The following is a 27,731-nucleotide window of genomic DNA, read 5'->3' as shown; positions in this document are numbered from 1 at the left end:
TCTCGTGTGATACCGTTTAATAAACGTTTTGCATGAGAATCGGCGTAAAATAGCCTCCCAGGATTTTACCTAGTTAGTATAAATAATCTAGCTACTCAACTAAGGAATGTCATAAATGCTTTGATGTGTATTTTAGTAGAAGCTATGTGGTCTGGAAGTAGGTGTCATTGGCTGCTTTTTTGGCAGTTTACAGTCTATATTTCAATATTAAAATGCTCTGAGCAGCCCACTGATCACTTGATTGGTTAGCTTGTTTGCTCTAACGATTCTTACAGATCCGCCCAGGAAGTGGCAAACAGGGCGAGAGTGCAGAACGAAAAACATCTTAACAAACGGCAAAAAAAAGTTGTGAAATTGTAGCTTTCAAGAGTTGTGTGTCAATGATGTCTACAATCTTCAGTTTCTGATGCAATAGTTAATGGAAAATATATTTGAGCGATAAGATACAGTTCAGCGACCAAGATGGGTAGAAATGGCGGGGTTTGTTTTAGTTTCTAGCCTTCCTGCTAGACAGACAAGTTTTTAAGCGAACGGATCAGCAGGTAGAAAACTGAAGCAATACTTATTCAACCCCGATCACATTGGGTACAAAAGAAACTTTTTGGACGAGTAGGCTATTGCAACAATATTTTTATTTTAAGTGTTTACTTGTTTTTCTATCAACTGCCTCCTGGGTCCTACTAACATGACGGTACGTTTGCCTTGATGCCACTACTTGAATTACATTTCCATTTTTTTTGAGCCTATTACTGAACCGTGTTGCAATATTGCAAGAATGTTTAATTGTTCGCCACAACCACTAGGCAACATGGAACATTGGGGATTAAAATGGTTACATTTTAATTCGGGGAGTGGGTGTGTCTATATTCTTGTGTTTCGTGACTTTTAATTATTTGTTTTATAGTCTGTTTTCTATACATAACGTGATATTTTTTGCGTACCCGTGGCTGTAATTTATGCCATTGCCAAAAATGTATCAGGGCTAATCAAAAATGTATTTGTAAGCGCATTAGGGTTATCCAATTGTTTACAGTTCGAAGTGTTAATTGAATTAGAGCAACATTGAGCTCCATATATTGACTGTTTGCATGTGCAAACGAACACCTCACCCCAATCGTTTGTTTAGTTAGATCCCTTATATTTTATATAATATTTGAAATTGGCCTTTGAGGAATCTATAAATTTATGATTATTCAAACAACCTATAGTTTATTCCTTCAAATTAATAAGCAAGTGTTTAAAGGTATACTTCTGTGTGCGGGTGGGTCATCCTCATCCTGGCACTTTGTTAAACGTCTATTTGCTGAAATAACGTTAACAACTTGCCTCCGATGTTTCCTCTTGTTGCCAACTATTAGTTTATTGCGTCTAATTTCAAAATTATATTAAAGCATTTATATAGTCTAAATGCTTTGAGAGACACACACACACACACCAGTATGCTCATAGTTACTTAGATGACACATTTTATCATCATAAGTCAACTCATGGGAAGGTCGTTCTAAGTCTACCTCATGCTGTAACCATACATCTGCCTGTTAATGCTCCTCAGGCCTTGTAATGGTTTGGCTGGAACAAAGCACAGTGGTGTTTACAATGTGACAACTTATGAGTTCCAGTGAGAACAGGCAGTGATGCCAGGTAGAGGGGGAGGGTTGAAGGAGATAAAGACCCAAACTGAGGAATGTAGATGGAAAAAGTTTCATAATCTTGATCCAGGATCAACTCCTCTGTAACGTACCTCACAGGTTTTCCCCTGTTCCCATCACCCTCAAACTGAAAGGATTCCTAGAAATAGTTGAGACTGCAGTGGTTAAATGTCAGTAACATATTAGTCCGATTTTTAAATGTATAATCCATGTTTGAACCCTAGAAACTGTTAGTATTAGTGATGTAGATGGTGAAACCTCTGGTCTCATTCTGACTGTAGATTTAATGACCTTGCAAATCTCTCTACATAGTGTTCTGCTCTAGTTCCCCATGTCTCCTATGTTGATTATATTACTGTTACATTAGCAATGTTTTTTTCTGTCTTCTCTCTCATCACTCAAAGGCGTGCTTTTTTTGTTTCCTGTTGTCTTTAACACTTCTTAAAACCCTCTAAACTTCCATGTCCTCACACATTTGAATGTACACGCAGGTGTTTGCCATGGTGCACTAACTGCATGAAACGCCTGCCCTCTGTTGAAATTCTACATGGAAAAATGTTGGTCTTTGTATTGTAAACATCCTACGCTGGCATCCTTTGTTCTACTTTTGTATTTGTCTCACTTCTTCAAAAGGTTCCGTTAACCTGACACTTTGTCTTCTTTCCTTGTAGCCCGACCTCCTTAACTTCAAGAAGGGATGGATGTCAAAACTGGATGAGAATGGAGAGGTGAAGTCATGTTTTTCTTCATTTCTTATGACTTTCTTTCTTGTCTTATTTAGTCAGAAGTCATGTATCACTTGTTTATCTGTTTTCTTCTTTCTTTCTAGCTCTCTTCCCTTCTGGTTTCTTGTTTGATTCCTCTCCTCCTTTCTCTCTCCCTCTTTCCCTCTCTCCTAATGAGAAAGCTTGTGCGTAAGGCGATAGCTGCAGACTATCCATGTGTTATCCCAGTAATAGCTTGGTGTGCCCAGGCAGGCACAACCGGTATGTTCTAGCAGGATAAGACTGAGTATGAAACATCCTCATATGAGCTTGTGGCTCATTGTTTCATCTATGTGCTAGGTTTGTATGTTATGTGTTTGAACTCATTTTGAATTCACAGTACAAACACTTAATGACCCATACATCACTTTAAGCACTCTTTTTATACTTGTCATAATGTCTTAAACACTGTGTACTCCATAGGTTTCATTGGTCCATGTTAACTTGATTTGAACGATGTCTTGCTGTGAACTGTCACTTAGCTGCTTGTGTGCATTAATGTATCGGATTGGTCAAATAATGCTGGTTTAACTGGTGGCTTGTGTGTGTCTGCAGTGGAAGAAGCACTGGTTTGTGTTGACCGATGCTGGTCTGAGGTACTACAGAGACTCTGGGGCGGAGGAGGTACGTTTTCAATGGCTTCAAAGTTATTTTGACTATTGCAATAATTGTCTTAGGAATGCATTGTGAGTTATTGATATGTGTCTGTAGTCTTACTTGTTTGTTCCTAACTGTGTCTTACAGAAGGATGATCTGGACGGGGAGGTTGACCTGAAGTCTTGTGTTAAAGTGTCTGAGTTTGATGTTGAGAAGAACTATGGATTTCAAATACAGGTGAGTGTGTCTTTCACTGTTCCAATAATTTTCTATGTTATGTGAGTATGAATGACTGGTATTTGAATGATCTCGTTCTCCTCTTTCCCTCACCACACCCTTTCCATTTCTTACTCTACTTGTCTCTCCTCTCTGTCGGTCAGACGAGGGAGGCAGTTGTCACACTGTCAGCGATGACTGCAGGGATCAGGAGGAACTGGATTGAGGTTCTGAGGAAGAGTGTTCGGCCCAGCAGCTCTCCAGACCTTACACAGTGAGTTCCTCCTCCCTCTGTGTCCCAGCTGGCAAATACACAAGTCACATAAGGAGGCCTATTGTTTTCTTCTACTGGTGTACAGGTGGGCTACTAAGTCCTTGGGAAGTTGTGGATTACTTCAAGTCTCAATCAATTGTAATGTTATGTTGCTTACATAGTGAATCACCAGCGGTTTATTTTATGTAGTGATATTGAGTGATCGGACTGTTGCGGTGACCATATTACCGCCACACCGACAGTCGTGAGTAAAATTCCATGTGACCGTTGAGTCGTGGTAATCTCTTGTGCACGTGGGACGTGCTTTGGTAGTACCCAACTTGCTAACAACCACCAGGTCCTAATGGCCTGGTGCTCAGGGCTCTATTGTCCCTCTAACCACTCTGACAGCAATGCAAACGCAATCAAAAATCACATCTAACAGTCTCATGCTTTTAAAACTCTCCTCACTGTGATCAATTTGAAGAAAGAAGTTCAACAGCAGGTTGAAACAGAGTAAAACATGGTCGTTGTGGATGTTGGTTCAAAGTCTAACACAAGGAAATGGACAGCGCTTTCTAAGATTCATTCACAACACCCGTACTCATATTTGAGCTTATGCATAGGCCTATATGAGCCCATGCCGGAACAAAAACCCTGAATTAAAATTGATTGAGCTGTTATACAATACATAGCCTACTGCATATTACACATGGTAGAAAAACATTTTTTATTTTTTATTTTAAGATGTACACTGCTCAAAAAAATAAAGGGAACACTAAAATAACACATCCTAGATCTGAATGAATGAAATATTCTTATTAAATAGTTTTTTCTTTACATAGTTGAATGTGCTGACAACAAATTCACACAAAAATGATCAATGTAAATCAAATTTATCAACCCATGGAGGTCTGGATTTGGAGTCACACTCAAAATTAAAGTGGAAAACCACACTACAGGCTGATCCAACTTTGATGTAATGTCCTTAAAACAAGTCAAAATGAGGCTCAGTAGTGTGTGTGGCCTCCACGTGCCTGTATGACCTCCCTACAACGCCTGGGCATGCTCCTGATGAGGTGGCAGATGGTCTCCTGAGGGATCTCCTCCCAGACCTGGACTAAAGCATCCGCCAACTCCTGGACAGTCTGTGGTGCAACGTGGCGTTGGTGGATGGAGCGAGACATGATGTCCCAGATGTGCTCAATTGGATTCAGGTCTGGGGAACGGGCGGGCCAGTCCATAGCATCAATGCCTTCCTCTTGCAGGAACTGCTGACACACTCCAGCCACATGAGGTCTAGCATTGTCTTGCATTAGGAGGAACCCAGGGCCAACCGCACCAGCATATGGTCTCACAAGGGGTCTGAGGATCTCATCTCGGTACCTAATGGCAGTCAGGCTACCTCTGGCGAGCACATGGAGGGCTGTGCGGCCCCCAAAGAAATGCCACCCCACACCATGACTGACCCACCGCCAAACCGGTCATGCTGGAGGATGTTGCAGGCAGCAGAACGTTCTCCACGGCATCTCCAGACTGTCACGTCTGTCACATGTGCTCAGTGTGAACCTGCTTTCATCTGTGAAGAGCACAGGGCGCCAGTGGCGAATTTGCCAATCTTGGTGTTCTCTGGCAAATGCCAAACGTCCTGCACGGTGTTGGGCTGTAAGCACAACCCCCACCTGTGGACGTCGGGCCCTCATACCACCCTCATGGAGTCTGTTTCTGACCGTTTGAGCAGACACATGCACATTTGTGGCCTGCTGGAGGTCATTTTGCAGGGCTCTGGCAGTGCTCCTCCTTGCACAAAGGCGGAGGTAGCGGTCCTGCTGCTGGGTTGTTGCCCTCCTACGGCCTCCTCCACGTCTCCTGATGTACTGGCCTGTCTCCTGGTAGCGCCTCCATGCTCTGGACACTACGCTGACACACAGCAAACCTTCTTGCCACAGCTCGCATTGATGTGCCATCCTGGATGAGCTGCACTACCTGAGCCACTTGTGTGGGTTGTAGACTCCGTCTCATGCTACCACTAGAGTGAAAGCACCGCCAGCATTCAAAAGTGACCAAAACATCAGCCAGGAAGCATAGGAACTGAGAAGTGGTCTGTGGTCACCACCTGCAGAACCACTCCTTTATTGGGGGTGTCTTGCTAATTGCCTATAATTTCCACCTGTTGTCTATTCCATTTGCACAACAGCATGTGAAATTTATTGTCAATCAGTGTTGCTTCCTAAGTGGACAGTTTGATTTCACAGAAGTGTGATTGACTTGGAGTTACATTGTGTTGTTTAAGTGTTCCCTTTATTTTTTTGAGCAGTGTATTTGGTACGTAATTGGTCTAGCCTACAGTATACTCACTTGATTAGAGAACGGTTGTGCAGCCTGAGGTAAGAAGCAGACTGTAAACTTTTTTTTCTACTTTCTCAAATCCTCAATAGCCTATAGTCTCATCATGCAGTCCATATATGTTTTGATTTCTAAGGTTTGTATCATTCACAACTAAAGTTGCCAAATAACTTTAAATCTAGCGTATAGGACCTGTTTAAAATTATCGCTTTTAAGCTCATATGCGCACTCGCTCCGAATGGGGGAAAAATATACTTTCTATTTTATTCAGCTAAGTTAAATTATATTCTTCTTACTATAAAATCATATAATATAAAATGATGGCATGGAACTTATAATCATATGTTGTCAGCTAAATAAACAAGTGTATGGCATGGAGCATAGCCAGATAACATACAGTAGGCCAACTCATATTATGTTCTTCTGAAATACATTTTCTTCATATCATGTTTCTTTAGACCTGACTAAAATAAATAATGGATTATTGTGATGGTGTAAGTTAAATTGATTTATTACTTTATTTTTATGTAGATGTTGCAAAGGTCTGCATCAGTGGCTGGTATGCGTGGAGGCCTGGAGATGCTAAATGTGTTTGTTAATTAACGGTCAATTACCGCGAGACAGGCAGTCTTTTGCATGACAATAACTGGCTGACAAAATGTAATGACCGCCACAGCCCTATTATGTCACTTTATCAGTCTGACTTGGTCTCTCCCTGTCCTTCCTTTCCCCCAGACTGCCTGACAGCAGTAGTGACAAGGAGAACTCTCGCTCCCTGGCCTCCACTCGTCGACCACCTTCTCGCCACGGTGATGCTGGATCAGAAATCACCACCTCCACTGTACGCCGATTTGACTGTGTCGAGCTGTCACCAGTGCCCGTCTCCTCCAGCCCTCTGCCAGCCACTCAGAGAGAGGCAGGGGAGGGGCAGGGCAGGGAGCATGCCCAATGGCAGGAGGAGAGGAGCAGAGATGTGACCAGTAGCACATGGGAGCAGGTGCTGTCGAGGAAAGGGCCGGGTGTAGGCTCAGATCCCAGGATAAGAGCAGAGGAGGATATTGAGAAAAAGTGGGCAGAGTTTGAGCGGCTGCCACTAAAGGAGATGAGGTCACTACTGCCAATGGGCTCACGGTCCAGCCATCCAGCCAATGAGGCGCTGCAGAGGGAGGTAGTGCGTTGGATATGTTTTTCAATTTGCAAACACAATAAATAAATGCAAATTTACTCTTCATCTAGATGATTCATCTACATATGAAGTGGAACTCTTTAACACTAGGCTTGCTCTATTATGCATGCGGGATGGTAATCAGGCCCTCTGCAGTAATACTGACCCTGTCAGTCTTCAAAATACCAAGGAGGAGGGTGTAATAGGGGCTTAGTTAGCAATACCGGTTTGCCCAGGAAAAATAAAGTAAGACATTTCCCTGGTTCTAGAACTGTGAGTTTATCAGATATCGATAGTGGAAACACTGCTGAAAGTCTCATTCCATCTTTGAGTGATGTGTCATGTGATAACATTGTATAGTGTGCTGTTGACTACTGTGTCTTCACAGGGGTAGTTTTAGGACTCGTGCAGACCATACAATCATATCATGGGGTTGCGGGAATCTGATCCAGATGAATGTACTCCTTGCACTGTCCCTTTGTCTATGATCCATACAGTCCCTAACTTTTCCTTTGAGACACATGACCTGCCTGATGTGTGGGATTGATATGACTGCATGGAATATGGCATTCAAATCCCCCATCACTACTCGCATGCCAGTTCGGTTCAACCCAGTAATTACATACCCCGCCGCCTCTCTTTCAGTGAGCTTTACCGCCTCTCTACCTTTGTGACACTCAGGTGGCGTCTCTGAGGCAGCAGCTGGAGCGTTTGCAGGGAGGAGGATGGGGTGGGGGGAGGGTGGGGGGAGGTAGCTGTGGTCGGGAGGCTACATGCGGCCGCAGCCTGCAGGCCATGGAGCGGGCCCACAAACGGTCCCTGGAGGAGCTGCAGAAGCAGCATGCCCGCGAGACCCGAGAGCTGGAGAGGGACAGGGACCGGGTGCTGAGGGAGGAGACCCAGGACACAGCACAAGGTCAGGAGTCACAGGATCATGGGGTCAAGGGTCAAAATTGTACATAGATGTCATTAGCACCCCAATTCAAGGACTTTTGTTGTTTATGAGGCGTGTGACGTCAGAATGGAACAGTCAACACCACAGCATTTCATGGGGTAATACAATTTGTTTGATTTTTAGATCCATTAACAGCACATCCTCTCCTTTTCTCTCTGTGGTTTAGTTATGGAGACACTGAAGAAGGCCCACAGGGAGGAGCTGGAGAGAGAGGTGGAGAAGGCAAAGAGGCTTGGTGGAGGGAGTGCCAACACACAGACTCTACGCACACAGCAGCAGTGAGTGCTCAAAACACAACCCGTTCCTTACACACACCTTTACATACATAGTACATCCTTTCTTTGTATCATCAATTTAGCCGTGGGCGGTATACCGTTATTTGACTATATATCGGTGTTGATGCATGGATCGGTTCGGGTTTTTACTTCTATAATGATATTTGGTTTGTTAAATGTGATAAGCAACTCCAACATGTGTAATGTCAGTTTTTCTAGTTTACTCAGTTTGCTACTTCAGTCGTCTCTCACTCCTCCTGCTTCATGCTGCTTTCCATATCAAGCCCTGCTCCCAGTCACTCGAGAGAGCAATTGCTTAACCATGGAGTCACAAGCACTTTCTTGCCATTCACTTTGCAGTCTGCATGGTCAGATGGATGCAAGAAAATGTTGGCGACGATGTTGCTTTCCAAAAAAAACAACGTATTTGCATAATCTCTCAAGAAACTACACTGGACCTTGTGCAAACTGGAAAACGCATATCCCAAGTCCGCATTTATTATAGCTGGGGACTTTAATAAAGCAAATCTGAGGAAAGTGCCACCGAAGTTCTATCAACACATCGCCTGCAGTACTCGCACTTTAAAAACTCTCGACCGTTGTTACTCTCCCTTCCGGTAGGGCTACAAGCCCTCCCTCGACCTCCCTTCGGTAAATCAGATCACGATTCCATTTTGCTACTCCCTATAGGCAGAAACTCAAACAGGAAGTACCCGTGCTAAGGTCTATTCAATGGTGATCTGACCAATCGGAATCCTTGCTTAAAGACTTATGATCTGGGACATGTTCCGGGTTGCCTCTGAGAAGAACATTGACAAAATGCACCTAAAGGACTCAGACCATAAGAAACAAGATTCTCTGGTCTGATCAAACCAAGATTGAACTCTTTGGCATGAATGCCAAGCGTCACATCTGGAGGAAACCTGGCACCATCCCAAAAATGTCTAAAAACCTGTTTTTCTTTGCCGTTATGGGCTAATGTGTGTAGATTGATGAGGGGAATGTAACAATGTGAGAAGAGTGAAGGTGTCTGAATACTTTCCAAATGCACTGTATATACTCTGGACTTCAACATTGCTCATCCTAATATTTCTTACTTTTTAGATTTGTGTGTATTGTTAGATATTACTGCACTGTTGGAACTACGAACACAAACATTTTACAGGTTATTGAATTTAGCTCTGCCTGAAGTATCCCCTCCTATGCATTTTACCATTAAGCCTATGGTCAGGGATGGACAAAATACAATTACAAAATACCATAAATGTCAATATATCAAAATAAACTACAAAATACCTTTTTTTTGTAATGTATGTCATTAAAATACATGTGCTTTAAAATACAAAAATGTATTTGCAATTAGCCGACCCGAATAGCAACAACATTCTCAGTAAGGGTTACAAAAACATTTTACTTGCCATGACTGTGATGCTAGTTTAGCAAGTCACTCTGAAAAAGAGTGTCCGCTAAATTACCAAAATGTATAAGTGAAAATGAACATACCAAAATAAACTGCAAAGCACACTGGATATTATTATTGGCCTTGTTTCGGGGTGGAGCTCAATAGAATAATACTCAACATGCTTTGCAATTGTTCATTTTTTTAATATACATTTCTATTTAGTTCATTTAGCAGATGCTATAGTCAAATAACGTTTTGTCACATGCGCTGAAAACAACTTTACCGTGAAATGCTTACTTACAAGCCCTTAACCAACAATGCAGTTCAATGCAGAAAATATTTACAAAATAAACTGAAGTAAAAGATAAAATAAAAAGGTAACACAATAAAATAACCATAACAAGGCTATATACAGGGGATACCGGTACCGAGTCAATGTGCGGGTGTACAGGTTAGTCGAGGTAATTTGTACAATTACAGTGCCTTCGGAAAGTATTCAGACCCCTTGACTTTTTCCACATTTTGTTACGTTACAGCCTTCTAAATAATAATAATTCTCAGCACTCTACACAAACTACACCATAATGACACAGCGAAAACAGGTTTTTAGAAATGTTTGCCCAGTATCGTGGGGGGGATACTTTTTTTTTTTTTTTTTTACAATCGTTTTCAGACCTTTTGCTATAAGACTTGAAATTAAGCTCAGGTGCATCCTGTTTCCATTGATCACCCTTGAGATGTACAGGCTTCCTTTTCATTCTGTCATTTAGGTTAGTAAATTATCAAGGAACCCACCAGGTACAACCCTAAATCCGTAAACATGGGCACCCTCATAGATATTATCCTGACCAACTTGCTCTCCAAATACACCTCTGCTGTTTTCAATCAGGATCTCAGCGACACTGCCTCATTGCCTGCATCCGCAATGGGTCTGCGGTCAAACGACCACCCCTCATCACTGTCAAACGCTCCCTAAACCACTTCTGCGAGCAGGCCTTTCTAATTGACCTGGCCCGGGTATCCTGGAAGGATATTGACCTCATCCCATCAGTAGAGGATGCCTGATCGTTCTTTCAAAGTAATTTCCTCACCAACTTTAAGCATGCTCCTTTAAAAAAAATGTAGAACTAAGAACAGATATAGCCCTTGGTTCACTCCAGACCTGACTGCACTCGACCAGCACAAAAACATACTGTGGCGTACTGCACTAGCATTGAATAGTCCCTGCGATATGCAACTTTTCAGGGAAGTCAGGAACCAATACACACAGTCAGTTAGGAAAGCAAAGGCTAGCTTTTTCAAACAAATTTTCATCCTGTAAACTCAAAAGTTTTGGGACACTGTAAAGTCCATGGAGAATAAGAGCACTTCCCCTCTGCACTGAGGCTAGGAAACACTGTCACTACCGATAAACCCACTATAATCGAATTTCAATAAGCATTTCTCTACGGCTGGCCATGCTTTCCTCCCGGCTACCCCAACCCCGGCCAACCGCACCGCACTCACCGCAGCTACAAATCAGCTGGGCTAGACAATCTGGACCCTCTTTCTAAAATGATCTGCCGCCATTGTTGCAACCCTTATTACTAGTCTGTTCAACCTCTCTTTCATATCGTCCGAGATGCCTAAAGATTGGAAAGCTGCCGCGGTTATCCCCATCTTCAAAGGGGGTGACACTCTAGACCCAAACTGTTACAGACCTATATCCATCCTGCCCTGCCTTTTATAAAGTCTTCGAAAGCCAAGTTAACAAACAGATCACTGACCATTTCGAATCTCACCGTACCTTCTCCGCTGTGCAATCCGGTTTCCGAGCTGGTCACGGGTGCACCTCAGCCACGCTCAAGGTACTAAACGATATCATAACCGCCATCGATAAAAGACTACTGTGCAGCTGTCTTCATCGACCTGGCCAAGGCTTTCGACTCTGTCAATCACCGTATTCTTATTGGCAGACTCAACAGCCTTGGTTTCTCAAAATGAGTGCCTCGTCTGGTTTACCAACTACTTCTCAAATAGAGTTCAGTGTGTCAAATCAGAGGGCCTGTTGTCCGGACCTCTGGCAGTTTCTATGGGGGTACCACAGGGTTCAGTTCTCGGGCAGACTCTTTTCTCTGTATATATCAACGATGTCGCTCTTGCTGCTGGTGACTCCCTGATCCACCTCTACGCAGACGACACCATTCTGTATACATCTGGCCCTTCTTTGAACACTGTGTTAACAAACCTCCAAACGAGCTTCAATGCCAAACAACACTCCTTCCGTGGCCTCCAACTCTTAAACCCTAGTAAAACTAAATGCATGCTTTTCAACCGATCGCTACCTTTTGCACACCAGTGTTTCTACTTGCACATCATCATCTGCACATCTATCACTCCAGTGTTAATTTGCTAAATTGTAATTACTTCGCTACTCCTTGCGCCATTTGCACACATTGTATATAGATTTTTCTATTGTGTTATTGACTGTACTTTTGCTTAACTTTTTTTTTGTTGCACTGCTTTGCTTTATCTTGGCCAGGTCGCAGTTGTAAATGAGAACTTGTTCTCAACTGGCCTACCTGGTGAAATATATCTATATTTTTAAAAAGTATTGTGGAGTAGCTACAATGTTGATTCATCCTCAGTTTTCTCCCATCACAGCCATTAAACTCTGTTTTAAAGTCACCATTGGCCTCATGGTGAATTCCCTGAGAGGTTTCCTTCCTCTCCGGCAACTGAGTTAGGAAGGATGCCTATATTTTTTTTTATAGTGACTGGGTGTATTGATACACCATCCAAATTGTAATTCATAACTTCACCATGCTCAAAGGGATATTCAACCTCTGCTTTTTTTTTTTTACCCATCTACCGATATCTGCTCTTTTACGAGGCATTGGAAAACCTCCCTGGTCTTTGTTGTAGAATCTGTTTTGAAATTCACTGCTCGATTGAGGGACCTTTACAGATAATGGTATGTGATGAGGTAGTCATTCAAAAACCATGTTAAACACTGAATCCATGCAACTTATTATGTGACTTGTTAAGCTCATTTTTGCACCTGAATGCATTTAGGCTAGCCATAACAAAGGGGTTGAATACTTAATGACTTAAGACATTTCAGCTTTTAATTTTTTATTAATTTGTTAAATTCTAAAAACATAATTCTACTTTCACATTATGGGGTATTGTGTGAAAGTCAGTGACACAATTTAATCTATTTCAAATTCCGGCTGTAACGTTGTGGAAAAAGTCAAGGAATCTGTTGCGCATACAATGTTAATGAACATTACTTTTACGTGTGTGTGTGTCAGTTATGCATTTCATTTTCAATGGGTGTGGGCAGAGGTTTCCATCTAAACCATTGTTGTACCAAAATGTGTTGTGAAAACAGAATTACTCATAACGAAGCACACCCACCCTCACCACCATTTTCACGGTTCGATTTTTTGCAAGACTGCGTGTAAACACAACATGGCTGCTACTGTTTTGATTGTGCACAGCCAGTGTCAAGTTTTCTACAGAATACCAGTAGTGTCTCCAGTTTTGCTTTTTTTGAAATATTATTTTACCCCTTTTTTTCCTCCCCAATTTTGTGGTATCCAATATATAGTAGTTAGGCTTGTCTCATCGCTGCAACTCCCTTACGGGCTCGGGAGAGGCAACGGTCGAGAGGCATGCGTCCTCCCAAACACAACCCAACCAGCCGCACTGCTTCTTGACACAATGCACATCCAACCCGGAAGCCAGCCGCACCAATGTGTCGGAGGAAACACCGTACACCTGGAGACCTGGTCAGCGTGCACTGCAGCCGGCCCGCCACAGGAGTCGCTAGTGCGCGATGAGACAAGGATATCCCTGCCGGCCAAACCCTCCCTAACCCGGACGACGCTGGGCCAATTGTGCGTCGCCCCATTGACATCCCGGTCGCGACCGGCTGCGACAGAGCCTTGGCTCGAATCTAGAATCTCTGGTGGCACAGCTAGCACTGCGATGCAGTGCCTTAGACCACTGTGCCACCCGGGAGGCCCCAGTTTTGCTTTTAATCTCAGGCGTAATGTACAGTTTATATAAATGAAATGTTTATATCCTCTCTCGTCCCCTCAGGTTAGAGACACAGGCCCTGCAGAGGGAGCTGTCCGGCCTGTCTGAGAGGTACTCCCAGAAGTGTCTGGAGCTGAACGGGGCTGAGCAGAGCAACTGGGAGAGGGAGAAAGACATCACTCGCAAGGAGAGCGAGCTGGAGCAGCTGAGGAAAGAGAACCAGGTGAGCCAGGAGTCTGGAGGTCTTTATCAGCTGGTCCTGTGCATTTAGCCTACTCTACCCTAACACTTTTGTTATAGACAAGCAATGCCTATCTATATGACACATTCAGCGGTTGGTCAGAATGCTCAATACTATCAATGTTTTCACATTTCAGAACCTACAGGCCCGTTTGACAGAGGAGATCAGCCGCATGCGCTCCATCGTCACGGGCCAGGGGTCGGAGGGCGTTTCCCACGACAACCAGGACAGGCCGTCCTGTGAGCTGGAGGTGGGTCAGGAGGACGGGAGGAGATAAGTTGAAGAGAGCCCCTGAACTATAACATGCCTCTCTACCTACAACAATGACATGGGGGGCACTTGTCTCATATTTGAATAGAAAGGGAAGGGTTTATGAAAGGCAGCGTGCAGTTGGTTATTATGTAGGGCAATGCCTTGAAGAACGTGTGTGTGGTGTGAATTTTCATTGACTGCACACTGAAACACACTGCCCCCTGTTGGATGCTGTGTCCCATGGAGACACCAAAGGTGTTTTCAACACAAGTGAATTTGTTAAAGGGTGACTGCACTTCCTGATTTGGTTTCGTTTTTTAATTTTGTTCATTTAAGAAATGCTAGCGCCCATGACTGAATTCAACCGAGAGGTGGTTTGATGTGGGTGTCGTGTGTGTGTGTGTTCGCAGGTGGGAAGAGTTATTTATTTTGCCATTTAGCTTCAGTCGGCTATTGTGCGACCGTGGCAAAATTGGTTTGACTTTGGATAGCCTACCTCCGGGGCTAGATTAATTTCTACAATTTATATTTGGAGGATAAGTCATTGAAATTTGAAGCTATTGGACATATTTTCCCATGTACATTGTGTAATTTACCGATGGTCCCTAACTAGTCAACCCAAAGTTACCACAGGCATTACAATCGGGTTGGTGCAGCTGTACTGCGAATTGATGATTACTTGCGCGTTGCCAGATGTGGGCAGGATTGAAACAAACCCAACCTTCATTTACGCTGAGTTGCGGTCACGACAACAAGTCTCACAAAACTCTGTTTTGGACGAGACTGACTTTATTACCAAAATTATCCTATTTACACTTTGTTGTCAATTATGACATTAGAATACATGTTTCTTCTAAATAATACGTTTTTAGGGACAGTTGCTCTTTGCCTGCTCAGTGTCTTAGATGTTTGGTTGATCACTCTTGTTAGCTTGTAATAATATTATATTTTGTTTTGTCACAGGTTCTTCTCAGGGTGAAGGAGAATGAAGTGCAGTACTTGCACAAGGAGATCAGCTGTCTGAGGAACGAACTTCAGTTCCTGAACACGGTACTGGTTCACTGTGTATTTGTGTGCAGGCATAAAGGTCTAATGTTTTCATCTTTAGACGGTTTGGCTGACAACGTCACAAATTATGTCTGTGTGTGTGTGTGTGTGTGTGTGTATTGATGTGGCCGGAAGGCATGCATTATAATTCTGAAAGATTAGATGACTAGGGGCATGTCCATGTAAAAGGACCCATAAGCACCAACTTGAAGTTCATAGGAGCATCAAATTGGGTGTCAAAAGAAAGATAAGAATCTATATTTTTGGGAAATGTAGGCATAAACCAGGTTTCCATCCAACCTTTTTATGTGAGTAAAAAAAAGAAAAAAACATTCACGACAGGCCTGATGGAAACATCATTTTTTGGTAAACTTTCCAAATGTCGACACAACAAAATACACTAGACAAGGTGGCATCTTTTTGTGTCTGTAAAATGACATGAGAAATGTCAGTGGAAAAGCTTTTATGCGCAAATATTGCTATAATAACCATCTTATGGAAGTAAACCTGGAGTCATGTGATGATGTTGTGTGGTCTTCCTACTACGACTCATCAGGAAGCATGCTGTTTAGTAGATTACAGATTAAATAAATGATGAACTTCAAAGGGTGGTGAAAATACAAGGTGTTGAGCTTTATGCTTGTTTCCAATATTGAGGGTCTTGTTCTGATGACATTCTCACTCTTGTCCATAATAATCTCATAATTTAGGGTAATCTGCGAGCTATTGGCTAGAGCAAAAACTTTTTGTGAGAACCATCAGTAGAGTTGAAAATGTGATGGAAACTCATTTAACTTGTATTTTGTATTTGGTACTGCAAAATATATTTTTATGTGCATTACGTCATCACGCACACAGTCTTTTATCCGCAACAAGTCAATTTGATGGAAACACTTCTCTGATGGGAAAATGTGCATACTGTCTTTTTTTTATGCATATTTTTGAATATTCACATGAAAATCTGTCGCCAATTTGATGGAATCCTAGCTAATGATATTTTTTCAACCGTTTTCCAATTTAAAAATGTGGCATAAGTGAAGGCTTTGATTTGTGGATTAACAGATGGAAAAGGAGTCTTTTAATACTTTTTCTGGTAGATGTTTTCTAAGGTATTAGAAATACATCATCAAAACACAGAATGTTGAAGTAAAGACCCCTGCCAACTAATATCAACACTTTATATTTCATTTCGGAGAAATTGTTTACCTTCTGTAATTCTAGGAATTATTGCTTTGTAGTTTCATTACCAAAAACTAAGATATTTTCTCATTTCTCTCCCTCATGAGCAGGGAAGATAATGAAAGTTCATACAGTTCATTTGAAAAGTATTCTGACCGCTTGACTTTTCCCACATTTTGTTACGACAGCCTTATTCTAAAATGTATAATATATTTTTTTAATTTTCAATTATACACACAATACCCCATAATTGTATGCAGTCATTGTAAATAATAATTTGTTCTTATTAACTGACTTGCCTAGTTAAATAACTTTTTTATTTTAGAGGGCTCTATTGTCCGTCTAACCACTAACATCAATGCAAATGCAGTCAAAAATCACATCAAACACTTATGATCAAAACAGTAGGCCTATTATACTTTTAAAATCTCACCTCACTGTGATGATCAAGTTCAGCTGCAGGTTGAAACCGTGCAAAACATGGTCATTGTGGATGTTGATTCAAATCCTAACACAACGAAATGGACAGCTCTCTAAGGTGATGAGAAAATCAAAATACTCATATGCATATTAGAGTTTATGCATAGGCTGAATTATGATTGTGTCATTATACAATACATAGCCTACCGCATATTACGCATGGCAGAAAAAACTCCATAAAACAAACAAAACCGATGTCCAAAGACAATGCTCTAGCCTATACTCCAAAATTATACACATTTGAGTAGTCACCTTTGAGTCTGGACTGTGTTATTATGCCTACTGGATGGACTGGTTACCTTATGCTATTGTCCAACATTTATATCCACGAGTCTGAGAGAGAATGAATATCCCTAGGCATACAGTTGGTTCATTGATTTTGAATAGCCTAGTAATGGGTATTTAAAAAAATATATTTGAATAATTAATTGGGTGAAATAACCTTTTTTTAGCTATACAGAATATCTCACCCCCATGTGTTTCCATCTCCTACGCTCTCTCCTTTATTCCTTTCTCGATCTCGCAGAGGGACTGTCAACAGTTTAATCAAATATGTTTTGTTGCGAAAACATGTTACTATCGATGTTCCCGAACAGATTTAACTTGGTTTCCCAAATGTAAGCACTGGGTAGCTGCAGGAACAGGGTTGGGGAGCCCATTGCATGCAGAGTACTGGGTAGCTGCAGGAACAGGGTTAGGGAGCACATGGCATACAGAGTACTGGGTAGCTGCAGGAACAGGGTTAGGGAGCCCATGGCATACATAGTACTGGGTAGCTGCAGGAACAGGGTTAGGGAGCCCATGGCATACAGAGTACTGGGTAGCTGCAGGAACAGGGTTAGGGAGCCCATGGCATACAGAGTACTGGGTAGCTGCAGGAACAGGGTTAGGGAGCCCATGGCATACAGAGTACTGGGTAGCTGCAGGAACAGGGTTAGGGAGCCCATGGCATACAGAGTACTGGGTAGCTGCAGGAACAGGGTTAGGGAGCCCATGGCATACAGAGTACTGGGTAGCTGCAGGAACAGGGTTAGGGAGCCCATGGCATACATAGTACTGGGTAGCTGCAGGAACAGGGTTAGGGAGCCCATGGCATACAGAGTACTGGGTAGCTGCAGGAACAGGGTTAGGGAGCCCATGGCATACAGAGTACTGGGTAGCTGCAGGAACAGGGTTAGGGAGCACATGGCATACAGAGTACTGGGTAGCTGCAGGAACAGGGTTAGGGAGCCCATGGCATACAGAGTACTGGGTAGCTGCAGGAACAGGGTTAGGGAGCCCATGGCATACATAGTACTGGGTAGCTGCAGGAACAGGGTTAGGGAGCCCATGGCATGCAGAGTACTGGGTAGCTGCAGGAACAGGGTTAGGGAGCACATGGCATGCAGAGTACTGGGTAGCTGCAGGAACAGGGTTAGGGAGCACATGGCATGCAGAGTACTGGGTAGCTGCAGGAACAGGGTTAGGGAGCCCATGGCATACAGAGTACTGGGTAGCTGCAGGAACAGGGTTAGGGAGCCCATGGCATACATAGTACTGGGTAGCTGCAGGAACAGGATTGGGGAGCCCATGGCATACAGAGTACTGGGTAGCTACAGGGATAGGGAGCCCATGGCATACAGAGTTTGGGCAGAATATCACCTGTTTCTCAGCGAGAGCATGCTCCTCAAACAGTGTGAAGCATGGAGTGAAGGAAGTGTTCTGTTATTTATTTCTCAGCTGCTCATATTAAGCACATGCTCTGCTATAAAACCGAAGTAGCCTACCCGTCATCACTGGCGGGAAAGCGCGCAGCCTCCATTCACTATTCAAGTGCATACAGATGTCTTTGTCTTTTCCCCCTGTTCCTTCCCATTTGATAATGTGCCATTCTAAATTAAACTAATTATACATATTAGTAAAGACGAGATTCAATTTAGAATAGTCTGATGGGTGAAAATATGATCACTTGAGAGAACAGCTGTGCAGACTGAGGCCAGGAACAGAGCACAAGCTTTTTTTGCTACTTTCTCAAATCGTCTATAGTCTCATCATGCAGTCCATATGTTTTTATTTCTAAGACATTCTAAGGTTTGTATCATTCACAACTAAAGTTGCCAAATATCTCTAAATCTAGCATAATAGCCAGATAACATACCAGCCAGCCCAACTCATTATGTTCTTCTGAAATACATTATCTTCATGTTTCTTTAGACCTGACTAAAATAAATAATGGATTTTTTGTGATAGGGTATATTCAATTTATTTATTAGTGTAGATTTTGCAAAGGCGCGCATCAGCGGCTTGTATGCAGCTTGGAGGCCTGGAGATACTAAGCGTGCATGACAATAACCTGCTGACAAAATGTCATGACTGCCACAGCTCTGGTCACAAACCAGTTGGGTCACCTGCTACTGTCTTCCCTTCCACTGGCATTCTATGTTCAGCTCATAACTGTTTTACTTTGTCTTTCTGTTGTCTGGTGGTCAAACCAAGCGTGTTAAAAATGTCTGTCTGGACAAGCCCTCTCTGTCTTGTTAATGTCACCTCTCCCAGCTCTTACTTACACCTACCCATGAGCCCCCTCTCTTTCCATTAACTGTAACCAGCATCCTCACCCACTGAGCACCGACCCGACACGGGACGTCGAAATTTGGTCAGTCTACCCTAGCCTTGATGTTAACGTCCGCAGATAGGTCCCAATTTGGTCCGGCCCATCATAGACGTATGTTTCACAAGTTCGGATAGTACAGTGAGTAGAATACAGTAGAGTGCAGTGAAATACAATACAGTAGTACAGTACATTTATTTTATAATGTTATTTAACTAGGCAAGTCAAATTCTTATTTACAATAACGGCTAACACAGACCAAACCCAGACAACGCTGGGTCAATTGTGCGCCACCCTATGGGACTCCCAATCACGGCCAGTTGTGATACAGCCTGGAATTGAACCACGGTGTCTGTAGTGATGCCTCTAGCACTGAGATGCCTTAGACCGCTGCGCCACTCGGAAGCACTTGTGAAACAACATCCATATCCATAATTATGCATTTTTGTGTAGTATAGATCAGGGATCTATGATGTAATTTCGTTATTGTAATTCAGTTACCAGGTGTAAATCCTCTACACTTACTGTAGTTCAATAACCAAAATAAACTCAAGGTGCCGTGTCATAGCTGACACCTCATTCTTTCTGCAGACATCTTTGAATCTTAATTTGGAGAAGATATTTAAGAGTTTTTGGAAAACGTGGTCGCATATAAATCTGAGGGAGTTTTTACCACAATTCCTTTACTAACTTCGCATCTGCACAGTTCTTCCACTAAATTAGTTTATGTACAGTTTTCAGTGGAAATTGTGCATAGAGTTGTTGATAAGAGTATTATGTTCTCCAGGTACATAACCCAATTTAATTATATTACTCAGTCTGCAAACCAGAATTTGTAAGATCCTGGTCGAATGAAACAGACGGAGGCCCAGCTAAAATAGTCAAAAAGGTTTATTCACAGGAACGTTCTGAAGTCAAGAATACAAAACAATGAATTTTATACTGACTTCCCACGCACACACAGTCTCACTACCATACATGCACACAAACAGACGCACACAATGTCCTGCTACGCGCACACACAGTCTCACTACCCAGCCGACAGAGATTAGGGAGACCTTGTCCTTGAGACGTACTCCTCGTTCTCTCCCAAATCTCTAGTCAGGTCGGCACCGAGCTCAGACAGTCTGTGTTTAATATACCATAAAGACATATTGTTTTACCCTAATTCTGACTAGGACTACACATTTATTGATTATGATTTTATACATTCTAATCAATTCCATACAATTATATGTTTCAGGGCGGAATATTCTAATCATTCAAACGGGTAATTCCCAAATAACAGTTGTATGGTTGGTTAAACTTTGAAATTAATGGTTTTTGTTTGACATACATTTTAAAGTGAGAAAAACCCTTACCGTGGAATTAGCAACAACAAGCTGCCATGTGGGGAATCACAGGTGGCTCGTTATATCTTATTGATAGATGTTTTGTTTTGACTGAATTCGTTAGCTAGCTAGCCAACAACTGTAACAATGCATTTGAGAGACATTTTGAGACGAGAGTTTACATGTTGTCAACAGTCTAAGCCAGGGGTAGGCAACCCTGTTCCTGGAGTGCCGCAGGTACTGCAGGATTTTGTTCCAACTAGGCACCACACTTGACCAACTGAGCTAATTGATCAGCTCGGTGATTGCCTAAATTCAACACTCCTGGTCTTCAGGTCAGTTCAATCAAAAACAGTGTTGCCAACCCTTTCTGTTTTGCCCCATAGCTGCACACGTGTTGGTTTTGTTTCTAAACAATGTGTAGGTGGAGACTTCTTTAACGCTTCACACAAACTGGAATGTCAATCTACAAGTTAGCAAAGCTGTCTTGTGTGGTTGATGGTTCCAAGTCAATCACAAGAGCAAAGCAACAAGTCCTCAGGCTATTCTGTCCATCCTAACATTGTATGTCTGCCCAGAGTGGAAGAGGTATACTTTGTCCATCTGATAAACCTCTGTCTGTGTGCCCTTACCCCTATAGGAGAAGCAGTCGGCCTGTGAGCGGTATAAAGAGGTGCATGGGGAGCTGAGTGGTATGAAGAGCAGGAGCGAGCGGGAGATCCAGAGCCTTAGGGAGCACCTGAGATTGGCCATGGTTGCCCTGCAGGAGGGCCAGAAACTAGGCAACAGCCTGGAACACTGAGAGACCGCCACAAGGGCTCTGGCTCAGAGACACAGAGAGGTATAGACGTAGCTCAATATTAAAAGCTACATAGTCATGCTCACATAGCTTTTAAATAGTTGATTACATCGATCTTCTATGATGAAACTGTGATTGCCTAATATTTGTTTTGTTTTTCTAGTTGTGTGGGCACAATGGTGACTGAAATAGGAGAGGAGCAGAAGTCTTCGCACCAGAAGATGCCGGCTCGGGGGACCACGATAGTGCCTTAGCTTTCAATCATTCAGCCGATGAGCGGCATAAACTAGTATCAGCTGATTGGTCATATTACACTGGGTTGCGCAAATTTTAATCTGCACTTTTAAACTTTTTCTATTGTTGATATGCGAGAGTGAGTGAATGAAAATATTGGTCTGAGAAACTGGATTATTTGTGGAAAGACTGTTGCTGTGATGTATTTGTGACCTGAAACAGCACTGGATTACCTTTCTCTGCATACCTACCTATATGTAGACCTACTATTTACATGTTGACAGTAGCCAACATATAAACAGTTGGTCTACATGTTGGCTACTGTCAAAAGCTGAATAAGGAAGCAGGATATAATTCTCGCCAAAAACCAAACTATTTTCATTTGAGAGCATGGATTTGTACATACTAATGAGTCATTCCATGCCATTTCAGCAAGCCATGACACCCACCATCTCAGATTGTTCTGAAATAGTTTCTATAGTTGGAAATGGGTAAAATTGACATTCTTCAAACATTGTTGAAACCTAATTTGATCTCTGAGAAACCTAAGTGATTGCGCCCAAATTGGCAATTTTTTTATTTATAGGATTCAGATAATATTCAATAAATATAGTATCCAACATCCGATTTGGACCAAACTTCTTCCTACTAATGAGTAAGACATGAGAAATCTCATAACATTGTCAAAACCCACCACACCCCATGCCAATCCAACCCCAACAACCAGTAGACAGTATCAGTTATCTATGTTTTAACAAGTAGTATGAAGCTGCGGCTTGGAGTGCTTCTTCTCCATACTATGTCATGTATTCCCTATGAATCTGGTGATGGATTTTTTCTCTCTCCCCACGTTCAGAGAAATGAATAATTGAAGTCACTTGAGTTATTTACCATAAAGTAGTTTGAAAGTACTAGGTTTTGACCACTAGATGCCGTGGTCCTGCTATACTGCCGCACTCTTATCAATTTTGCTGGTCTCTTGTGTTTATTAAATGGGTCACAACATTTCCTTTGCAACTTTGTAAACAAAACCAATAGATTTGGCTCATTATGAAAATACATTGTGTGGTCATCCTCCAAATTTCAAGCCAGTCCTCTATGAAAGCAATTCAGTTTGTCATTTTATGCTTAATGTGTCCAGGAAACGGACCCCTTGTGTGCGGTTTATTCCCTTCAAAAGGTCTGGATTAGTTCCTGTTAGACCGTTCCCGGTGAACAAGACAACCATTTAAGCTATAGCAGTTCTAATGGTTTCAATGTTATGGTCTTCAGTGGTATAAGTCCCAAACATACGAAGTATTGTGTTTTGTAATGGTATTGGGTTGGAATTAATGCTAAATGTCACTAATCGCAATGCTGTTTCCTAATAATTATAATTTTATTGAAAAACATGACTGCCATGCAATGTATTTTATTAGGGTTGTCACATTTTAGTCCCTAGCCCATTTCTCCATCTAAGTTTTGGACATGTAGAAAAAGTATTCATATGAGAATTGCACCATAGGGAAAGCCCTCTCAGAAAGCTGCCACTTGTTGGAGTATTCAAAGAACTTGTTGAACATAACTGAAACTGTATACTGGTTGTTGGGGTGGTATTGGCATTTTTTGGGGTCTTACTCATTGGTAGGAAGAAGTTTAGTCCAATTTGGGCGCAATCAATTAGATCATGAGATCAAATTATATTTAAACTAAATGTTTCAGGGATGCTAATCGTATCTCTGACTAACTACAGAAACAATTTGAGACGGTGGGTTTCAATCCTTTTTCTTGTGCTTTTTGAGGTGGAACGACCTTAATGTTGTATGTCAACAATGGTTGCTCTCGGTGATTGTTGTCATTGTACGCATTTTACTTCGCAAACATATTTGTCGCTTTATTCAGTGTAATATCATCTCACAATGTGGGTCTCTCTTGTGAACAAACTTTATAACTATTTACAGTTGGGATTGATACAGAGAAAGTGGTTTGGTACTGTAAAATCCCGGGAAGCCAAATTGGAAATCGCACTCATTCCTCTAGTGTGTAGATACAAGTCATCTGAATGTGTGCTTTTTGTTTTATATAGTGCCTTCTGTGACTGGAGAATTGCTTGTAGAAGTTCGATGAAATGTCGTCTCGCAAGGATTCTTGATCTTTTGATGAGGCTAAGAAGATGCATGTTGCGATCCTTTCCCAACCTCCCAACATTGTGTAGGCATGATTGATTGTGCCACAAAAATGTCTAGTGTTGCGTCAATGAGCCAATGTTTTTTGTGAGATGATAAAGTAGACAGTCTTTTGACAATGCTTTTAATATTTAATGTAGGGCATGCGAAATCTTTGTAAAGTACCATCCTTTTACAAGCAATAAAATGCATGTTAATACAGCCGTGTGAATCATCCATATTCAGCAGATTTACACTAGTCTCAGTTAGAACTCTGTACTAGGCCTAACTCGTAATGGTATGTAGGCTAGTCTAAATGGCAGTAGTGAGGTCGGGCACTGATGTTGGGTGATTAGTCCTGGCTCGCAGTCAGTGTTCCAATTCATCCCAAAGGTGTTCGATGGGGTTGAGATAGGGAGCCCACATGAAGCAGATAAATGTCCCCCTCTACGCCAGGTGGCAGCACTAATACGTGTTTCAAATCAGAATTATAAACGATGCTAACCAGGGAAGAAGATAAAATAAATAAACATGGCGTCCAGTGCCGCGACCCGGACAGCCGCTGGTGCTGCTAAAGTTGTCAAACCGATTTTCAGCAGGGATCTGGATGAAGCCAAGCGCCGAGTTCGGGAACTATATCGTGCCTGGTACAGAGAGGTTCCAAACACAGGTAAAACAAGCTCTCCCTTTGTATTAGATCCACACGAGCTGGATCCCAGCGTCAAGGTCGTGCTAAGACAGCTAGCTAACGTTAACTAGCTGTAAGGCACTAGCTTCATATTTATTTTGCTCATTGGCTACATATCTTGTCGATTTAAGTGAGCTAACATATACTTTCAATCTATGGCCACACTTAGCTAACGCGATGTGTCCACACTGAACAAAAATATAAATTTCAACATGTAAAGTGAACTGAAATAAAAGATACCAGAAATGTTCCACAAATTTGTTTACATCCCTGTTAGTGAGCATTTCTCCTTTGCCAAAATAATCCATCCACCTGCCAGGTCAAGAAGGTGATTAAACAGCATGATCATTACACGGGTTCACCTTGTTGGGGACAGTAAAAGGCCACTGTAAAATGTGCAGTTTTGTCACAGCACAATGCCACAGATGTCTCAAATTCTGAGGGTGTGCAATTGGCATACTGACTACAGAGCTGTTGTCAGAGAGTTTAATTTTTATTTCTCTACCATAAGCCGCCTTAAATATTGTTTTAGAGAATTTGGCTGTACGTCCAACCGGCCTCACAACCACAGACCACGTGTAACCACACCAGCCCAGGACCTCCACATCCGGCTTCTTCAACTGCAGGATCTGAGACCAGGCACCCGGACAGCTGAGGAAACTGTGGGTTTGCACAACCGAAGTTTGTGAAGAAATTCTATCAGAAACTGTCTCAGGGAAGCTCATCTGTGTGCTTGTCGTCCTCACCAGGGTCTTGAGTTTGGCGTTGTAACCGACTTCAGTGGGCAAATGCTCAACTTTGATGGCCGCTGGAGAAGTGTGCTCTTCACTGATCAATCCCAGTTTTAACTACCGGGCAGATGGCAGACAGCGTGTATGGCATCTTGTGGGAGAGCAGTTTGCTGATGTCACCAATGTGAACAGAGTGCCTCTTGGTGGGGTTATGGTGTGGGCAGGCATAAGCTACGGACACTGAACACAAATGCATTTGATCGATGGCAATTTGAATGGACCTTGATGAGATCCCGTGGCCCACTGTCGTGCCATCCACTGCCATCACCTCATGATTCTGCATGACAATGCACATGTTGCAAGGATCTGTACATAATTCCTGGAAGCTGAAAATGTCCCAGTTTTTCCATGGCCTACATACTCACCAGACACATCACCCATTGAGCATGTTTGGGATGCTCTGGTGTACGACAGCATGTTCCAGTTCTCACCAATATCCAGCAACTTCGCAAAGCCATTGAAGAGTTTTGTAAGTCGCTCTGGATAAGAGCGTCTGCTAAATGACTTAAATGTAAATGTAAGAGGAGTGGGACAACATTCCAAAAGCCACAATCAACAGCCTGATCAACTCTGTGAAGATGTCGTGCTGCATGAGGTAAATGGTAGTCACTCCAGATACTCACTGGTTTTCTGATCCACGTCCCTGTCTGTGACCAACAGATACATGTCTGTATTCCCAGTCATGTGAAATCCATAGATTAGGGCCTAATTTATTTATTTCAATTGACTGATTTCCTTATCTGAAAAACCTTTGAAATTGTGGCATGTTGCGTCTTATACTTTTGTTCAGCATACTAGCAGCTAGCTAGTTTATCTTCATTAACCACTTTATTTTTTATGAATGGACAGTACAATACACTTCCTACATTTGCAGATAGGCCACATGATTAGCAATTTGATAAGTAAATGCATTAATATGCATATTTCTTTTAGCTTGTTGTGGGAATTTTATAGGATTACATCTTGTCTTATGTTTTGTCCCACAGTGACTACCTTTCAGCTGGACATCACAGCTCGCCAGGGAACAGATAAAGTGAGGGAGATGTTTGACAGGAACAAGCACGTCAATGACCCCCGTGTGATTGACATGCTTGTCATTAAGGTTAGTCTACTCTGCTCCCCAAGCAGTCAATTTTCTCTCATGCAGTTAGCCTAGTTTCTTAGTGGCACGGTGGGTTAGTGTTATACTGCTAGACCGAGATACAAACTGTCTAGATAACTGGGCTGTCATGCTCTACATCATTTTACATTTGACGCACCCAAATCGTTCAAAGAAAACAACTTTGACGGGAATATTTACAAAGCTCAATGGTCACGTATCAAGTGTAGTGAGTAATGTTTTCTTTGCATACTTTTGGTTACAATAGGGTAAGATGGAGCTGCAGGAGACCATCAATGTCTGGAAGCAGAAGACCCACATTATGCGCTATTTCCATGAGACGGAGGTACCACGCCCTGCAGACTTTCTGTCCAGATTTTATGTTGGACATGACAATTGAACTGCTCCCTGTACTTTCCACCCTGTTTTGTCCAGTGTAACAGAGGCTTCCCCTTATTTAACTGTAAATATACACACGATACCCAATCTTGTCAAGTCCTCATTGTACAAATGTTTTCATTTTACAAATGTTTTCATTTTGTGAAAACAGTCATGGGACTGTTACTTCCCACTTGAAGTTGGAAGGCTCTCCTTGTGCACTGCATAACGATTCCTCTGCGTTGCCACAGTAGAGATGCTTTAATGTGATACAGAAGTGTTTGTGCAAACTAGCCCTTATGATCACCAAGTTCAGAAGATGGATGCTGAGACCAAGGAATATCAGTATGGTTGTCATGGACCCTGTGTTTACCCTGTACCCACTCCAATTCAATAAGCCAGTTATTAATTGATAAGCCTCTGAATAGTTTGAATTGTCATGAATGACATGCCACTGACGGCCATTACATTTAGGTCGACTTTATTAGATCAGTTCATCAAAAACAAATGCAACAGGTTGGAATAAAAAGCACCAAGGGTTCTTGATAACCTATATCAGAAACCAGATAAATAGGGACACCTATGCAGGCCTGTCACCTGATTAAGGCCTTCCCAAATAAATCAATATCCCCAGAATGATTTGAAAACAGAAAACAAATATTTCCATCAATGTAGAAGATATCACTGGCTAAATCAAAAGCAACTGATCCAAGGGTTTCCTTCTGCACACCGATCTATTTTATTTAGTAAGACTTATCTGTGCATGTAAACATTATCACTAGGGAGGAATTAGTCCTATCACTTCTCTAAAACAGCTCTGTAACCAGGCAGGG

At 42.3% G+C, this 27,731-nt stretch overlaps 2 protein-coding genes across 2 annotated transcripts; both read left to right on the top strand.

The window, feature by feature from the left end:
* The first annotated feature begins 265 nt into the window (after positions 1-265).
* LOC139535573 (TRIO and F-actin-binding protein-like) lies at positions 266-24,164 on the top strand. The gene is made up of 13 exons (XM_071335157.1): positions 266-691; positions 2,321-2,377; positions 2,969-3,037; positions 3,158-3,247; positions 3,391-3,500; positions 6,561-6,993; positions 7,672-7,906; positions 8,112-8,223; positions 13,709-13,868; positions 14,023-14,136; positions 15,102-15,188; positions 21,406-21,606; positions 21,728-24,164. Exons 1-12 carry the CDS (start codon positions 686-688, stop codon positions 21,565-21,567), a joined length of 1,635 nt encoding a protein of 544 aa, XP_071191258.1. The 5' UTR covers positions 266-685; the 3' UTR covers positions 21,568-21,606; positions 21,728-24,164.
* A 245-nt stretch (positions 24,165-24,409) lies between these two features.
* LOC139535634 (NADH dehydrogenase [ubiquinone] 1 alpha subcomplex subunit 6-like) lies at positions 24,410-27,006 on the top strand. Its single transcript, XM_071335280.1, has 3 exons — positions 24,410-24,612; positions 26,408-26,523; positions 26,789-27,006. The coding sequence occupies exons 1-3, from the start codon at positions 24,474-24,476 to the stop codon at positions 26,918-26,920; spliced, it is 387 nt and encodes a 128-aa protein (XP_071191381.1). The 5' UTR covers positions 24,410-24,473; the 3' UTR covers positions 26,921-27,006.
* Positions 27,007-27,731: the final 725 nt, after the last annotated feature.

The sequence above is a fragment of the Salvelinus alpinus genome, chromosome 1 (genome assembly GCF_045679555.1).
Source record: "Salvelinus alpinus chromosome 1, SLU_Salpinus.1, whole genome shotgun sequence".
Classification (NCBI taxonomy): domain Eukaryota; kingdom Metazoa; phylum Chordata; class Actinopteri; order Salmoniformes; family Salmonidae; genus Salvelinus; species Salvelinus alpinus.
Note: the sequence above shows the minus strand (reverse complement) of the source record. Positions and strands in the feature narration are given on the sequence as shown.

Coding starts and splice junctions, on each gene's coding strand:
- LOC139535573 (XM_071335157.1), top strand. Junction 3,501..6,560: donor AGCTCTCCAGACCTTACACA/GTGAGTTCCTCC, acceptor CCTTTCCCCCAG/ACTGCCTGACAGCAGTAGTG. Junction 13,869..14,022: donor AGCTGAGGAAAGAGAACCAG/GTGAGCCAGGAG, acceptor TTCACATTTCAG/AACCTACAGGCCCGTTTGAC.
- LOC139535634 (XM_071335280.1), top strand. CDS start 24,474: ATGGCGTCCAGTGCCGCGACCCGGACAGCCGCTGGTGCTGCTAAAGTT. Junction 24,613..26,407: donor CAGAGAGGTTCCAAACACAG/GTAAAACAAGCT, acceptor TTTGTCCCACAG/TGACTACCTTTCAGCTGGAC. Junction 26,524..26,788: donor TTGACATGCTTGTCATTAAG/GTTAGTCTACTC, acceptor TGGTTACAATAG/GGTAAGATGGAGCTGCAGGA.